The 18,538-nt window shown below is 38.1% G+C and overlaps 1 protein-coding gene across 1 annotated transcript; it reads right to left on the reverse strand.

Moving 5' to 3' along the window:
• Positions 1 to 33: 33 nt before the first annotated feature.
• LOC136236172 (tudor domain-containing 6-like) lies at positions 34 to 17,827 on the reverse strand. The gene is made up of 15 exons (XM_066026282.1): positions 17,649 to 17,827; positions 17,526 to 17,603; positions 17,342 to 17,477; positions 17,174 to 17,288; positions 16,968 to 17,097; positions 10,691 to 10,786; positions 10,603 to 10,644; positions 9,932 to 9,994; positions 7,508 to 7,612; positions 5,770 to 5,922; positions 5,241 to 5,330; positions 4,243 to 4,342; positions 4,120 to 4,185; positions 3,452 to 3,580; positions 34 to 270 (listed from the first exon to the last, which is right to left on the reverse strand). Exons 1-12 carry the CDS (start codon positions 17,736 to 17,738, stop codon positions 4,277 to 4,279), a joined length of 1,164 nt encoding a protein of 387 aa, XP_065882354.1. The 5' UTR covers positions 17,739 to 17,827; the 3' UTR covers positions 34 to 270; positions 3,452 to 3,580; positions 4,120 to 4,185; positions 4,243 to 4,276.
• Between the last annotated feature and the right edge of the window lie 711 nt (positions 17,828 to 18,538).

An 18,538-nucleotide genomic window follows, 5' to 3' on the forward strand; every position in this document is an offset into this window, starting at 1 on the left:
CGATGATAAAACAACAAAAGATGATAAAACAACAAAAGAATAAACATACAACAACGAAAGATTAAACATACAACAAAAGGTGATTAAACATAATAATTATAATGTCATTAAATGTACAAGTAACTAAAGCAAAGATAACACTGACTTTCTCACATATTTGATTAGAAAAGAATAATCCAATAACGAATATGTTTCATAGTCTGTATCACAGGAGAAAAGTTTCATAATAATAACCCTGTTTGAGCACTTGCTGACACAAAACACCTCCACCTGTAAATACAATAAAAGCCTGTAAACACAATAGTTGCATTTTTTTTACAGCTACTACCATATATATTTGTGACTGAATCTTGGAAAATCGACCATATGGGTGCATTGGTGATTTAGAGAAACATGCACGTATTTCAATATTTCAAAGTAGTGCAACTCACCACCCCTTTCAGTTATGCATACACCAAAGATGGAGCTATTCAAGACCTTTAAAAGTACCTGGCAGCCACGGTAATCCTTGTAGAGTTTCCCACTATTTTAGATAGTTTTATCACCAGTGTAGCAGTGTTACGAGTGCTCAAAAAAAGGGTGGGAGGCGGGGGTGGAACGGAGAGCAAAAGATAGACTACTATAAAGGATGGTTGTGGTAAATGAAGCCACCAGGCCCCAAAATAGCCCATTAGAGGCTGAAATATCACAAAACAGACAGAGAACACACATTTAGCTCTCTACTTGTCCATCCAGAGTGTTTCAGAGCTCCCCAGTCTTCACAGAGTCATGAATGCATCTGGCGTAGTTATGAAGGCCGCCTGAAAGCTACCTGGCAAAAGCAGACCAGATGAGTTTGAGGGATGCTTGGTGTGGAAATCAATAGCCTAAGTGTGGCAACTTCGTGATGGTCTCATTTTAGACTTGTGCGATTTCCCAAGATTCAGTCACATTTACTGAAAACTTGCCAGAAGAATGCAGCATACAGTAGAGTAATATCATACCATATTTGTTACTTAAAGCACCGCCACACGTATGTATAGAAAATACAGCACGAGGCACAGCCTAGTGCTGTAATAGGCCACAAGACACTCCACGAGTGCTGTGTTTTTCATACACACAAGCAAGGTTGTGCTTTGAGTGTTACTGTATATTGTTCTTCCTGGTCGTCTTGGCAAAGCACTTATCTCAAGTACCAGAACCGCTTCAAATTTCGTTGGTCAGACTATCAGTAAGTATTTATATAATCTATTTCTTGTTGTAGAACAAGTTGGTAGCATTAGTTAGGTTAGTTTTAGTGATGTATCATGTTACGTACATGATCAATCCTGGGTTGCGTTTATCTCAAGTACCTGAACCGCTTCATATTTTGGTGGTCAGGCCATTAGTAAGAGTTTATATGATCTGTCTCTAGTCGTATAGCAAGTTGGTAGCATTAGTTAGGCTAGTTTTAGTGATTTACAATGTCATGCACTTGACCAATCCTGGTGTCTGAGTGGGGTTGTTTTCATAATATTCCTGGCATAACCAATTATCCACATAATTATTCTGTATATGCCCAATTAGCTGCATAACTGTTCTGTATGGCTCATACAAAACAGTTACGCAAGTAATGAGTACTGTAAGGAAAATACAGCACACTTCAACCCTTTGATCTTCCCACTCAAAGTACAATATAACAGGTTATTTTCGAAGAATTTTAACTCTTCTACAGGTTCCACAAAAATATGATCACTGATTAATAACTGGGTGCATGTCCAGATGAAATTCATCAGTCTGGTGCCTCCCTCTTCAATTAACCCCAGAGATGGTACGATACCACGGCTCAACCAGAAAGATAAAGCTAGGGGAGACTAAGTAATTGGTTTGGAATACTGGGGATCATTCACCTATAAGTTTACTTAGCAATGACATTTCCTAAGTTAATATAAATAGTTAATATTTAAGCCAGGCAAAGGGATTCATTTTTTCCCATCAGCCACTTTCTAAATTTTGATCCAGGCGGCAGTCATTTTTCATTATTCATTATGCTGAAATACTTCACATGATCCACTATTTATAAAGCCTGAAAAATGTTTTTCCTGGCAAAATACTAGAACAGTCCAAAAAATAATAAGCTGTCTATATATCTATAGAACAACTGAAAATCACATGAGGAACTCAAGTGTTTAAGAATGACGTGTAAATAAGAGGGTGTGTCACATTGAGAGTACAATAATGAAAGTTAAGGCGGCAGTGTATTAGTACAGCGAGCACTGATGGAAAACAAGAAATCTATATTGCCTGGCCTTAAGCGTTACCAAAATTGCACATTATTTTCCTAAGGGGACAATGTTAAATGAGTCGATGGTCTTCCTTACTTGATGGTTAATACTCATTGGGATGCTCAAAATGATTGGTAATGTGCTTGACAAAGCTTGAAATGAAGTGTAATGGCATTCACCTATCAATATTTTTGGGTGTGCATTTTTACGAGTGAATCTTTTGTATTTTCTGTACAGTGGCTGGATTGATTGCAGGGGTACTTATTATATGCTGATATTGTTACGAAGCATACAGGCTTGTGAACTTTCCACTAATTAATACGTGGGCACATACTATGACAAAATCTTGTGGCCATTATATCTTTTGAAGCGAGTTCAGCAATTATGTATACAGGCCTTAAATTAACATGTGGTCAACAGACAAAGGACAAAATCCGCACAAATAGCACTACGTCTGCACATAATTAGTTTTGGGCGGACACATGTGTCCTTGCAAAACCAATAGTGGTGCCATAAAAGCTGATGTGTGCATGTTTGTTTGCAGTGCTAACAATAACTGTCACTTGGTTGCTAGGAGATACTACATTTTCCCAACCCAAGGATTTACCAATGCCAATGCCACCTCCCCTTTGTGTACTGCTATCACCAGTAGCTGTAATGACCACAGCCTGGTGATATGTTGCAGCTATGTGGTTGTATTTAACCTCAAAACTTTCAGTGGAAACTCCCTATTCCAATTCCAGCAGTGTAAAGTGCTCCTCTAGCTCATGTCGAGTCTGTACAATTTGACTCTATGTCTGTACATTTGTGAATATGTAAGGACATTTGTCCTCAGCACCTTAAAAATTAAATTAAGGCCTGTGTATAGGAGACCATCTTTATTTCTTTACTTTTTATTACTACCATCCCTAAAATCTCAGACACCTCATGCTCCACATTTTGGTAGTGACAGTTATTCTCTCTCATACTCCCGTATAGCCATAAACCTAGGATAAGATAGGGAGGGATGGAGGCAACAGCCAACCCACGAGTGACCAGTCCTTTCCCAAACCCCACACTACAGAGTGACCCCTGACTAAAACAGTCCACTTGTGGTACAATATGGAAGTATATGGTAGTTGCTTGCCCACTTTTATTTCCAGTGTACAGTATGTGCAGGATGGCGCTTAACTACAGTGTTATAAAAAAATCACATACAATTGACTAACATGACTAGGAGATAATAATACTCCATATATGTTGTGTGCTCCACCAGCTTGGACAAAGCTGCACAACATGGCCAGCACCAATTGTCCTTCGCCATTTATATGCTTATTTTCATCATCAACTGATTTGCCCTGTAAAAATTTGTCACAAAGTATGGTAGTAACATGTACACACATCATTACAAAAAAATGGTCTGTATTGGGGATACCCAGCCAAAGATGCTAAGCGAGAGCCACATACTATAATAGAACTCTTTATTTTTTTAAATAAGGGCAGCAGTGAAGAAAATTGTGCAATGTTTAATTTAGTTTAATAGCTGAATTCAAATAGATTAGTAAAATATGTTTACTAATCTATTTTTTGTTCATTGATTCAAAAATGAAGAATTTTTTATTATCCAGTTTTGAGTCAGTGACTTAAACCCAGCTTATATTTTTATACACTTTTTGCAGCACTGGTGAGTTATGCCTATCAAGCCCAAAAGTACCTCCAGTGCAACCAAGAAAGCTTTAATATGAAGATTGGATGTTTTTGCCAGAGGAGTACTTTGCTGGCTGACTTACTAATGGCTACTATTGCCTTCAGACAAGTAGTGCTTAAGGTAGTGTTAAAACAAGTAGCAAAAACTAGTGTTTAACATATTACTACTAAAGTACAGCATTGTCCTTACTTCACAATACAACACCTTCCGTGCTTTGTTGTCATGAGTCACAAAAATCCCCACATCTGGCACCCCCTAAAAGAAAGTTTATCATACCAAAAGGCTACGTCTTCAGAATTAAAAAAACCTTACCTTTATCACAATCCTGGTCCGGGAAGTTTGCGACTCATGTACAGCAACTGTACATAATCCTAGCATTTGACTGCTTGCGCAGTTGCTGGTGGACATCATTCTAGAGATATTGCAATGCAACATTATTTGTGACCATCATGACAACCCTCTACACACATGTACTGTAACAACAATAAAAAAAAGAATATTGGTATTAAACAGCACAGTACTACAGTACTGTATAGTAGGGATCCCCCCTAAAAGTGGCACACAACTCCAAAAGGCTTTCCATTAAAAAAAATTTAAAAAAAAAACATCTTACAAACATCTTGCACGACAAAAAGCACCTTTATGGTACAATCTTAGCATCACTAAAGCCAAATAAACAAGAGAAGTGTTGTTTGCCCTCTGCACCTTTTATTATCTTTCAATCATGCTGGTTGTCGTCTTCTTCACATAATGAAACCATGCATGAGCATAATTATACTGTATGTGAGGCATACCTAGTATATGCGTACCACCTAGTTTATGTAAGGCTGCATAGGATTTAGCTGATATACCCTATAGCTAAAGGACAGCCTGAGGGCTATTGGTGTATATATCAGTTGATCAATTCGGTGACTCACACTTGGCAACACAAACAACAAATTCATAATATAAAACTATGGGCAGGGCTCAACCCAGGAATCGAGAGCCAGAGGGGAAAAATACATTTTTTTTGAATGAAGGGGATTGCATTTTCATGGATTTACAAGAGAGGATCATAAAATAGTTAAAGGGGATCTAGGGACATTGCCCCTAGAAGAGTTTTAATACAGGTATAAAAGTAGTTGATTTTAGTCGAATTTTGCTAAATGTAGACTGTGAGAACATTGTATGCATCAATAAAGGTTTCAAGTATAAACCTAGAGGGGGCAGCAACTAACCCAGAAGGGGGGCAGTGCCGCCACCCCCTTAAATTAACCCCTCCCTGATGGGATCATAATATTTTCAAGTGTACATGACAAGATGCCACTAACCTGACTATTACTTGTGTTCAGGATTGAACACTCTGTACTCTGTTGGAGTGGCGTGTCGGGACTATCCATTCCCTCAGGCTGTGTCAATTGCTGTTGTAGTGACACAAAAAAGATTTGGTGACTCACACTTGGCAATACAAACAACAAATTCATAATATAAAACTATGGGCAGGGCTCAACCCAGGAATCGAGAGCCAGAGGGGCAAAATACTTTTTTTGAATGAAGGGAGTGTTGCGTTTTCGTGGATTTACTAGAAAGGATCACAAAATAGTTAAAGGGGATCTAGGGGCATTGCCCCTAGAAGAGTTTTAAATACAAGCATAAAAGTAGTTAATTTTAGTCAAATTTTACTGAATGTACACTGTTAAACTTTGAGAACATAATATGTATCAATTTAAGGTTTCAAGTATAAACCTAGAGGGCAGCAACTAACCTAGGGGGGCCAGTGCCGCCACTCCCTTAAATTAACCCCTGATGGGATCATAGTATTCTCAAGTGTTCATGACAAGGAACACAAGTGCCACTAACCTGATTACTACTTGTGTTCAGGACTGAACTTGCAGTATTTGGTGATCTGTCACACTCTTGGATGTTAGTAGGGATAGGGTATTTGGCCATACGCTGTTGGTACAGCTTGGGTTTTGTTACTCGGTAGTCCCGATAGAAAATCTGAGTTTGAGACTGTAGGAATAAATCAGCAATTATTAGGAATACATCAGCAATTATTAGGAATACATCAGCAATTATTAGGAATACAACAGCAATTTACTCACTAAAAAATCAAAGAATTTGAAGCTACAGTTTTTGAAATATTAAAATTGAAGATTTTAGTGAAGTTATATTCAACCTTAATTAAGTTGATATCCCATAATTTACGGATTACTTGAAAAGTCAACCAACAGTCTTTTATCAAGAAAAAAAATTGTTTTAAAATATTAACAGTGTGAACTACAGTTGATTTTGTAACTCAAGACGGACCAATTTTTCATAAAATATTTAAAATATGTAGTTGTGGTCATAAATCAGAAACTATGTGGTGTATGGGGCTATAAGTTGGTATTGGTGATGAGACCCATAGGTACAACAAACACATCAAGTTTCGTCAAAATCCGAGAGGTGACCCAAAATTCCTTGTTGATTTGACACAGAATGACCCAAAATAATATAGGTTAAATATCTAAATCAAATCAAGCTAGTAAAGTCAGTGTATTCAGTCAATACTGAAAAAACCTGTTTCTGAAACCAGCAACCATTATAGAGCACTTGTCTGTGGTAATCTGTGGCTGCACTTAGCATATATGGTGTAACATACATTCCACTGAAACAACAGCAAGAGTCCATAATAAAGTCCTCTTCTTTATTATGGACTCTTGATAACAGTAAACGACACTCTAACAATAAACGCTTCCAAAAATGGATCGGGGACGCTACCTTAATCCAAGAGGTGGTAGAGATAACAACAACTATTGTCTAACAAGACTTGTACACAAGGAATGTCAACAGCAGCTGCACTATAATTTTGTTCAGTTGGTTTGTGAGAATGAATTAACATTCGAGTGTTTCTGTAACTTATAAACTACGCAGTACAATGTGCAACACTCACAACTTGAGATGTAGGTAGCTGTCTCAAGCCATCTAAACTCCAGATAAAACATACAAGTAACAACTCGCGAATCAGGCACTAATATAAAACGTAAAAATTAAAAGTTTAATTAGTGCCCCACCCATAGAGTTCCCCGCCCCACTGAGATTGTCAACATTTGAAACCAGCCATGGTAGTTTATCACAGCCTCTTACAACACTCAAAAGTACTAATATTGATACAACAGTACGGAGAAAATGCTACACGGGTAAGTTCTTCAATGTGATTGTTTTCCTGCGTGGGTGTAAAATGGCTGTGTAAGACTATGTCTTGTTCAGAGGGGCTGAATGTAGGTGATCCGCTGGAATTTTTCACACACAGTAACATTTTAAGTAAGCGTGGTTAGTTTTTATCTCAAAATATGATTAATTCCTGTAGGCCTGTGAAACAAGAAGAAGAATATTACGGAGAATATAATATGAACAATCCGGCCTATTTTGGAATCCTCCTGTATTCAGGTATGAGTTCTTTTCATTATCCTGAGGGTATGGCTGGCCTACAATAACAATGTGAATGCTGTTTTAAATGCAACTCTGCTTTCTAAGGTGGTTTTTCGGTGAGCGTTCTATTAGAGTTTTGGAAAAATTCCCCGTCGATCCAGAAGTATCTACAGTAAAAAGTTACTTGTTTGTGTTTTGCCTTCGTTTGGGATAGCACCAAACTGCTGATATCTGCCCCTTCCTGCTCCTGCACCTTAACCAGGTAGTATGCATGATATTCATCATCAAGCTAAGGATAGTGATATGTGTAATTTATAGAGTCTACACTTGAATTCTAGGAAAACACAAGCATATATGCAAGTATGAATGCACATATACACACAAAATGTATCATACATACTGTATACCGTATAATAGGGATCCCCCTGTTCCCAAAAATTCTGTCCATTGTAGAAACATTGTTAGCCTTACAAAAGAGTCTTGGTGTTAGCAATAATTGCCAGTGTGCGAAATAACTTCTGGACACCTGGACAATTCCAGTCAAATTGTCAGCCATAATTGCATTTGTCCAGAAATAGTGTCCTTTCAAAGTTTATTGAGTGGCCATGGGCTGGGAGGGAGGCCTGACATAATGTTATTGACATGGGGTAGTTTGAAAAGGCGGATATGGTCGGACGCGGACACTGACGCGGACACAGAGATTTTCAAAAAGGACTTTTACATTTATATAACAGTTATTTTTCATACCTAACGCTGTTTTTGCAGCAGTCTTCGCCTCCAGACCCAGGCGTCGATCTTTTCATAGCACTATCCATTTATAAGCGCACGTGCGAAGGATAGACTAGCACTCTAAAGACCATTATGGTGTTGTATACGTGCTCTAGAAATCTAATTCAGAGTCACAGAGATTAATCTAGCATGTCCCAACTTAATCTCGTAGGCCAGGTCCTTGAAATCCTCAACAATCGGTATAAGCACCTGCGCCTTATACTAAAAGGAGTAAAATTGTGGATTTGGCCTGTTAAGCTAAGTTGCATGGGGCATACAAGCTAATCTCTACAACTATATAACTCTGTATTAGACTTCAGAGCATGTGTACAGCACCATTATGGTCTTTGGCATGCTGTGGGGTGCTGGTCTGGTCCTTCGCACGTGCGCTTGTAAATGGATAAGCGCTATGAAGGGATCGACGCCTGGGTCTCGAAGCGAAGACTGCTGTAAAAACAGCATTGGGTATGAAAAATAACTGTTACATAAATGTAAAAGTGCTTTTTGAAAATGTCCGTGTCCGTGTCCGTGTCCGCGTCCGACCGTATCCGCCTTTTCCAACTACCCTATTGACATGTAATTGAGGTAGCTGTTGTTTATTTGTGGTAACCACAGGACATGCCCAAGATGTACTCTAGGGTTAGCAGGTTGCTATAGTGTGCCAGCCCGCTTGTCTCAGTTGCCTGTACTGCAGTAGTAAAAAGTATTTATAAACTGATGGTCGTTAGTAGCTTTTCCTTGTGGGATTCATTTGTACATCCAGCTTGTATTTTAAGATAGAGTGACTGATCAGCATTGAGCAACACTAGCAAAGTACTACACATAGCTACTACTAAGGCAGATAAAATGCCTTGTATTTCCTATTCTGTAAAAGCTCCTGTAATGGGACTGATTCCATATAGAACTTAATATGTGACCGGTACCCTTTAAAATGCTACGCTTTACAGTTCTGTTACTATTAGCAAGGGAAATTGAGTAGTACAGTACATTAGCGATCTGTAATAAAAATTTACTATCTAAGTTGACAGAAACACATGCAGGAAAGGGTAAACAACAAAAACTTGAAATGTCCGGACAAATGGCTTGATGTCCCCTTAACTTTCAGATTGTCCTGACACTGCATAAGGACATGTTTGAAAAGTTATTTCGCACACTTATTGGCAGTGTTGGGAGTAACGCGTTACATAAGTAACGCGTTACGTAATATTATTACTTTTGTGGTAACAAAGTAATATAACAAAATACGCTATGAAAACAGGTAATATAACGCAAGATACTTTACTTACAAACGTAACGCGTTACCTAAGTAATATAATTACTGTAACGAGTCTAATATGATGTAATATTATTACTAACAGTAACAAAGTTACTAATCTCGTTAGTAATCCTCTGAGTAACGCCTAACCAAATGGAGTAACGAGGCCTATTGAATGAAGCTTATTCACTAGCTTCTTACTTATAACCAAGATTTGTACATTGTCCAACAACGCAATCATGTCATGTTATAAGGTGGTAGTTTCACACGTGACAGCTTAAGGCTGTGGACACAAAGTAATATAATATGTAATACTATTACAGTTACTTTATTTTATGGGTAATATGTAACTGTAACTAAATAGTTCTGTTGCAAGTAATATGTAATATGTAACTAGTTACTTTTACAAAGTAACTTGCCCAACACTGCTGATTGGCAATATAGAGTTTTTTTTAAAAAAAAGGTACCTACAGATGGCCAAACATTCAATTAAAAAATAAATCTCCAAAGCTCAATTTTTGGCCATGCCTGCCCTGTACAGTCGCGAGGCTAAAGACAAAATATTATTACTTATACAGTACATACCTCAGATATGATGTTAAGTTTAACCACCTTGTCCTTGGTCCTGTCATTGAACATCCAACAAGACTACATATTAACAATACCTTCATATACGTATTAGCCAACGTTTCATTTCAATCTATACTAGACAGGCATAGAATATTCAAACATTTGTTCTTTTAATTAAAAGTATTCCATTTGTTTATTCGTTTTAGCCTTGGACACCAGCTTATTGGTGGTGCCTTAGCTAAAATATAGTGAGGTTGAGTCACACATAAGTAGCTCCTTAATGTTCTTACTGTCCTTATCTTAAGGTGGTGATCAAATCTTCACCCACACAATCAATTGAATTCAAATTTCCAGTGTTTTCATTTTGCAATCCAAGGTTAGCTTTGTTACTGCAACAGCCACAAAGAAAATGTGCTGTTCTGCATTTTTGTTATAGTGCAACTAGGTTTAAAACTGATTTTAAAGGAGGATGGTTGGTGCAACTTTATTCTATCAAGCCGCTTGACCACCACCTTAAGTTGTAAATATCTTGGTGTTGAAACATTTTAATGTTAAATTATTTTCGTATGGATCTGTGATTAAAAAAAATCACTCCAAACTTTAGTGATTAATTTTATAACCCGAAATTTCCCGATCTAAAGTACAAATTGGTGCTATAACACAAATACTCTACCACAACCACACACCTCTCTATTCACTTCACCACAGCCCACACGGCACTTGATGGCCTGTAACAGGACAATAGTGATTATTTAAGGAGTGGGGGTAGCAAACCTGCTGGGGATAGTAGAGGTATTTATCCGGTAGGCTCCTCAACTGGGATACTGCATGTTTTTCACTATTACCATAGTCAATGTAGCAAATGTTCACCTGTAGGTAATTACACATGCATATAAACGTTTGGCTAGCATATGTCATATCAAGGCAAAATATCAATTAAATTGAGGTCTGTATGGATGTGACCATTGGTCAATGCATAGATGCATTATTACGTATATTACATAAAGAAAGTAGTAGTGACCTTGTTGTTACAGCCAAGTGCCATCTGGCTATTACAAGTAATTAACTAACTATAACAGCAACAGTGACTAAGCAATATCATAAGATCAGTCAGTATACAGTAGATGCCAGCTAAACACAATACTACTGGAAGGTCCTGTATGCTATACAGCAGGGATGAGAAACAATCTGGGTGATCACCATGCTATGTATTGCCTTTATACTTTTTGAAATATTGCAATATTTTTGGAACTGCTCAATTTAGCATTTTGTGCGAAGAACACTGCAAAATGAGAAGCATGAGCACTCTAAGGGGTCTGGGGGCAAAAATTTTACTTACCAAGATGTAAAAAATAACGCGAGCATTCTACTCAGCTGTTTTCGCTCTTGAATTTGTGGCTATGTACAGGTAGAAGTCAAAATAATAGTTATACGGGCACAATGTGGAGTCTATGAAATTTATAAACCCGGGCTGTAGCGCACGAGCAAAGTGAGGGCGCTACTAAGGGCCTGAGGGTTTATAAATTTCATAGACTCCGCATTGTGCCCGTATAACTGCTTTAGACTCTATTTCACATTACACTCAGATTACTTACCTCATCCACGGCTGTTTTTGCTGCAGGCTCGGCTAAAGCAGCTGGTTTTCTTACGATAATACTAGCGCCAGGGCAACTATGCATCTTCACGTGACTAAATAATCGTGCTCGTTAAATCACTGCATGTGAACAACGCATAGCGATTGGACAAACCCGATTTTGAGCATATGTCATATTGTGCTTGAAGGCGTGGAGTATATTAGAAAACAAGGTGGAGTATATGAGATTTATTACCCACCCAAAACAGCCTAAATAGAGTCTAAATAAAGTTAGCGCTTTGTATCAAGACACACGGTAGTGTGTCGTGCGGCCCAAGAAGCCGGCGCGCAACCCCGTGAGTATATTGACAGGAAGAAAGAAAACGCAATTTTCGCACCTCCGTGGCTCTGTGCTGCCTTGATGAAACTAGACAAATTTTGCTGTGTACATTCCCTCCAACTTCAGTACTCCACATTCCAAACTTGAGCGAAATCGCTTCAGGCATTCCTGAGATATGCGACTTCAAAAATTGGCTTAGTTTCTTCGTTTTTTTTTTCTTCTTATTTTTCTTCCTCTTTTCGCACACTTACAAAAACTGCTATAAAACGCGAACGCGTTATCCGATTGCCTTGAAATTTGGCACACAGAAGGGGGATATAAAGGCGCATCTCTGTACCAACTTTGGCTGGAATACCATAAACAGGCAAAGAGTTATGAGCGATTATGCACGAAAAATAACACCAATATGTTGTCACGCCTACAGGGTAAACCGCGTATGCGAACAAGCTGAAAATCGGTGGGTGAATAGGTTAACTATTGAACCTCAAACCTTTTGTGGTTTGAAAGAAATCGATCTAAAAACCAGGAAGATACAGCGAAAAAATCAACAGTGTGTAACAATTACGCAATGGAGATTAGCTAATTTTAATTATTATTATTATTATTATGCTTGCCACGCCTACCAGATAAACCACTTGGGGTAATGCTTTGAAAATCGCTGTACAGATGGAGTTATCATCTTAGAAAGGCTTTTCAATGGTGTAGAAAAATCAGACTTAAAGCCACGGAGTTATAACACAAAATCCAACTTGGTGTAGCAAGTGCGAGATCGAGATACTCTAATAGAGCAGTCATCCTAATAGAGCAGTCACCCTGAACAGAATTCAAGAGATCAGTTAGAAATAAGTAACCTGTATAGAGATCAGCTATAAACAAATCACCCTGTAGAGAGTTCAGCTACCCTGTTCACACATCAGTTAGAAGAAGTTTTCTTGTAGAGAGTTCAGTTACAAACAAATCACCCTGTTGAAAGATCCGCTAGAAGATGTCACCTTATAGATAGTTCAGTTACAAAGAAGCCACGTTGTAGAGAATTCAGCTACAAACTAGTGACCCTGTAGATACATCAGCTAGAAGAAGTTACCTTGTAGAGAGTTCAGCTACAAAGAAACCATTCTGTAAAGAGCTCAGCTGCAAACAAATCACCTATATAGAATTCAGCTACAATCAAATCACTCTGTAGAGAGATCAGCTAGAAGAAGTTACCTTGTAGATAGTTCAGCTACAAACAAATCATCCTGTAGAGAGATCAGCTAGAAGAAGTTACCTTGTAGATAGTTCAGCTACAAACAATTCACCCTGTACAGAGCTCAGTTAAAAGAGGTTTCCTTGTAGAGAGTTCAGCTACAGACAAATCACCCTGTAGAGAGATCAGTTAGAAGAAGTTACCTTGTAGATCGTTCAGCTACAAACAATTCACCCTGTAAAGAGATCAGCTAGAAGAAGTAACCTTGTAGAGAGTTCAGCTACAAAGAAACCATCATGTAGAGAATTCAGCCGCAAACAAGTCATGTATAGAGAGTTCAGCTACAAACAAATCTCCCTGTAGAGAGATCAGCTAGAAGAAGTTTCCTTGTAGAGAGTTCTGCTACAAACAAATCACCCTGTAGAAAGATCAGCTAGAAGAAATCACCTTGTAGAGAGTTCAGCTTCAAAGAAGCAATCATGTGAAAGTTCAGGTACAAACAAATTGTCCTGTAGAGAGATCAGCTAGAAGAAGTTACCTCGTAGAGAGTTCAGCTACAAAGAAACCATCATGTAGATAGTTCAGGTACAAACAAATCACCCTGTAGAAAGATCAGCTATAGAAGAAATCACCTTGTAGAGAGTTCAGCTACAAAGAAACCATCATGTAGAGAGTTCAGCTACAAACAAATTGCCCTGTAGAAAGATTAGCTAGAAGAAGTTACCTTATAGGGAGTTCAGCTATGAACAGATCACCCTGTAGAGAGTTCAGCTACAAACAAATCACCCTGTAGAGAGTTCAGTTACAAAGAAACCACCATGTAGAGAGTTCAGCTGCAAAAAAAATCAATCACTCTGTTGAGAGTTCAGCTAGAAGAAGTCACCTTGTAGAGAGTTAAGCTGCAAATAAATCACCCTGTAGAGAATTCAGCTACAAACAAATCACCCTGTAGAAAGATCAGCTAGAAGAAGTTACCTTGTAGAGAGTTCAGCTACAAAGAAACCGCCATGTAGAGAGTTCAACTGCAAACAAATCACCTGTAGAGAGTTCAGCTAGAAACAAGTCACCCTGTAGAGAGATCAGCTAAAAACAAGTCACCCTGTAGAGAGTTCAGCTAGAAGAAGTCACATTGTAGAGAGTTCAGCTACAAAGAAACTACCACGTAGAGAGTTCAGCTGCAAACAAATCATCCTGTAGAGAGTTCAGCTAGAAGAAGTCACCTTTTAGAGAGTTCAGCTACAAAGCAATCACCATGTGAAGAGTTCCGCTGCAAAAACTCAATCACCTTGTAGAAAGATCGGCTAGAAGAAGTTACCTAGTAGAGAGTTCAGCTATAAAGAAACCACCATGTAGAGAGTTCAGCTGCAAACAAATCACCTATAGAGAATTCAGCTAGAAACAAGTCACCCTGTAGAGAGTTCAGCTAGAAGAAGTCACATTGTAGAGAGTTCAGCTACAATGAATCTCCCATGTAGAGAGCTCAGCTGCAAACAAATCACCCTGTAGAGAACTCAGCTACAAACAAATATGCAGTGTAAAAAGATCAGCTAGAAGAAGTTACCTTGTAGAGAGTTCAGCTACAACAAAAACACCATGTAGAGAGTTCAGCTAGAAACAAGTCACCCTGTAGAGAGATCAGCTAGAAACAAGTCACCTTGTAGAGAGTTCAGCTAGAAGAAGTCACGTTGTAGAGAGTTCAGCTACAAAGAAACCACCATTTAGAGAGTTCAGCTGCAAACAAATCACCCAGTAGAAAGTTCAGCTATGAACAGATCACCCTGTTGAGAGTTCAGTTAGAAACAAGGAATCCTGTAGAGAGATCACCTAGAAGTATCGCCTTGTAGAGAGTTCAGCTACAAACAAATCACCTGTAGAGAGTTCAGCTACAAACAAATCACCCTGTAGAGAGATCAGCTAGAAGAAGTCACCTTGTAGAGAGTTCAGCTATAAAGAAACTACCATGTAGAGAATTCAGCTGCAAACAAACACCCTGTAGAGAACTCAGCTACAAACAAATCGCCCTGTAGAAAGATCAGCTAGAAGAAGTTACCTTGTAGGGATTTCAGCTACAAACAAAATCACCCTGTAGAGAGTTCAGCTACAAAGAAACCATTCTGTAAAGAGCTCAGCTGCAAACAAATCACTTGTACAGAATTCAGCTACAAACAAATCACCCTGTAGAGAGATCAGCTAGAAGAAATTACCTTGTAGATAGTTCAGCTACAAACAAATCACCCTGTAGAAAGATCAGTTAGAAGAAGTTACCTTGGAGAAAGTTCAGCTACAAAGAAACCATTTTGTAAAGGGTTCAGCTGCAAACAAATCACCTGTACAGAATTCAACTACGAACAAATCACCCTGTAGAGAGATCAGCTATAAGAAGTTACCTTGTAGATAGTTCAGCTACAAACAAATCTCCCTGTAGAGAGATCAGCTAGAAGAAATTACCTTGTAGAGAGTTCAGCTACAAAGAAACCACCATGTAGAGAGTTCAGCTGCAAAGAAATCACCCTGTAGAAAATTCTGCCAGAAACAAATTGCCCTGTAGAAAGATCAGTTAGAAGAAGTTACCTTTTAGAGAGTTCAGCTACAAAGAAACCATTCTGTAAAGAGCTCAGCTGCAAACAAATCACCTATACAGAATTCAGCTACAAACACATCACCCTGTTGAGAGATCAGCTAGAAGAAGTTACCTTGTAGATCGTTCAGCTACAAACAATTCACCCTGTAGAGAGAGCAATTAGAAGAAGTCACCTTGTAGAGTGTTCAGTTACAAAGAAACCACCATGGAGATTTCTGTAATCAATATAATATTATGTGACCGGATTTGCGAAAATGGGTCTTCCACACACATCCAATTCCGTAACCGTTGGAGACCATAACTCAGTATTCAAGTAACATATTAACCTGAAATTTTCACCACGTATTCAGCTATAGTGGTGCTCACCACTGTCCAAAATTTATGGCAATAGCTCTTTCCAATCTGAAGTTATCAATTGTCAAAGTTGGCAAATTGGATGTGTGTGGAAGACCCCTTTTCGCAAATCCGGTCACATATGTATTATACAGTATATATAATTTGTACATTTACTAATAAAATATTTAAAGTACATCTACTTCATCTTCTTCTTCCTGTAGTAAAGAAAAAAACATAGGTTAAAAAAGTCCCAAAGCTGGCCATAGGCCGGCTTTGGGGTATACAAATACAAAAAGAAATGAAATCTAATCCAAAACAGCCAAGCTGTAAAAAAAGGGTGCGGCCCTCAGAAAGGCTATGGTGAAAAAAGATGTGAAATCCAAGGTGGCGGCCAAGAAATGGCTGTGATGGTAGGTTAATGGTAAAAATTTTAATAACGACAATTCAGGTGAATTTTTGTGCCGCTTCACAAAATTTACCTAAATTGTCATTATTAAAATTTTTACCATTAACCTACCATCACAGCCATTTCTTGGCCGCCACCTTGGATTTCACATCTTTTTTCACCATAGCCTTTCTGAGGGCCGCACCCTTTTTTTACAGCTTGGCTGTTTTGGATTAGATTGTAATTACAGCAGCTACTATTACACAAATTGTAATTTGCCCATAGCATTCTCCATGTAGGTCTTATTCTTGAATATTATTTTGGGAGGTTGAAGAAGCATATGATATCAAAAATCCTGGTAATGAACAGATCATCAAAGACATCAAAATTTCTACACAATGCAATTACAGTAAAACTACAATCATAATTACTGCGGAATTACGATTACATTACGTTAACTTTATTTTGACTTCTACTGTATGTAGCTGCATGTGTATACTATTCAAATATTACATGTATTAGGACTGTACAATACACATGCATCTTTTTTATCATATTGTATTGCACGAGAAAATATTGCAATGTATTAAGATATTGTTGCTACATATATAGCAAGGTATATTTCAGAGATTAAATATCATGCTACTTACTAAAAATGGTGATATAATACTTGTCACTTGTGCTCTGTGCCAATGATCGTCCCACTTAAAAAAGGCACTGCAGAACTGACCGACCTTAGGATAGGTGATCCGCTGAGCAATGCATTGCTCTACATCAACTCTATACAGGTGTAGATAAAGATCAAAAATGAATTATCAGCATCTGATCATCAATTATCAACAACAGATCCACATACTTAATGGAATGACTAATAACAGACAATACTCCCTCGCTGCTTTGTCCACTCAACCTCACCCAGAAGAATCCTTGTAGTGTCATATTGGTGATCACCATACCTGATACTGATTCTCCTATGAGTTATACGTATAACCAAAATCATGTAATCACTAAGGGGTGAGTTTACCAGGTTGCACTTGTGCTGCTCGGAATGGCAACACAATTTTATTGCCTATTTGATGTTTCACCATGCTATTAGCATGGTCTAGTGAAAACGTAGTATCACTCTCAGGTAATACCAACTGTTCTAACATATCTGACACCTACCAGTACCACAACAAAATATTACCATGATCCTAATTATTGCATACTTGATGTAATACAGAAGCCTTCTTGTTCGCAGTTTGGTATTGGACACCTACTGAGTACTGCAGAGCCTCAGACATCACCTGATGACTTACAGTGAGGAAGGTTACTCTGACAGCATAGCTGACCTCTTTAATCTTGTCATTCAAATTAGTACATTGTCTCCTTAACTGTTCAATCTTGTCATTCCGCATCTCGGTCAGTCCAGCTATTAACATCTTTTTAGGGAATAACAGTAATAATAGTAGAGCTGAGTGATAGTTGCTATTTGATTGTCATAACAACTGTGGTAATTTGATTAGTTAAGCAAATCCATGCTTTGTCACGAAACATGGACACGTGATAAAAATCAGAAATTTTTACAATTGCTTATGGAACTGCAGATATAAAACTTGAGATGTCAAATTAATGAACAAACGCGAAGTGATGTTGAATTGCCCACCATTTTTGTAACCTGTTAATCATAACAGTCTTCGTGTTTTTATGTATTAATATCAATATTGGCATTATGGAAGGCTTTGTACAAAACTCACTCTTTGCCTTGAAAAAGTAGCTCTACTGTTAAAATTCCTAGCTGCAGCACGATGGCCATACAAGGTCACATTCAGTAGCCTATCCACAACTAGCATTCAAAATTAGCCTATTATGATGAGCCATTGCAGAAAAAACCTGCTCAGCAGGTTTAGTTGTGGATTATAACAATAAAAGTTTATAAAGTGATTCCAAACTCTGTATGTGAAAGTTACAAAAACAAAACCTACATATACAATGCACATGTATTATACATGACTGACTGATTGACTGACCTGCACATTGCTGATTAAGTCCAGGTAGAGCTACATCGCACCTACCTTTTAAAGAACATTATTATGACTGAAATGGCACAAACCGCTTCAAAAGAAAGAATGCTGCCAAGCTAAATACTTTCATCTAGACACGAGCCTCAAAATAATTAGTAAGTACATAATATACTGTACTATTCTGCTTTGTTTTCAGCTATGCTCAGCCCATTACACAG

Source organism: Dysidea avara, chromosome 1, assembly GCF_963678975.1.
Source record: "Dysidea avara chromosome 1, odDysAvar1.4, whole genome shotgun sequence".
NCBI classification, from domain to species: Eukaryota; Metazoa; Porifera; class Demospongiae; order Dictyoceratida; family Dysideidae; genus Dysidea; species Dysidea avara.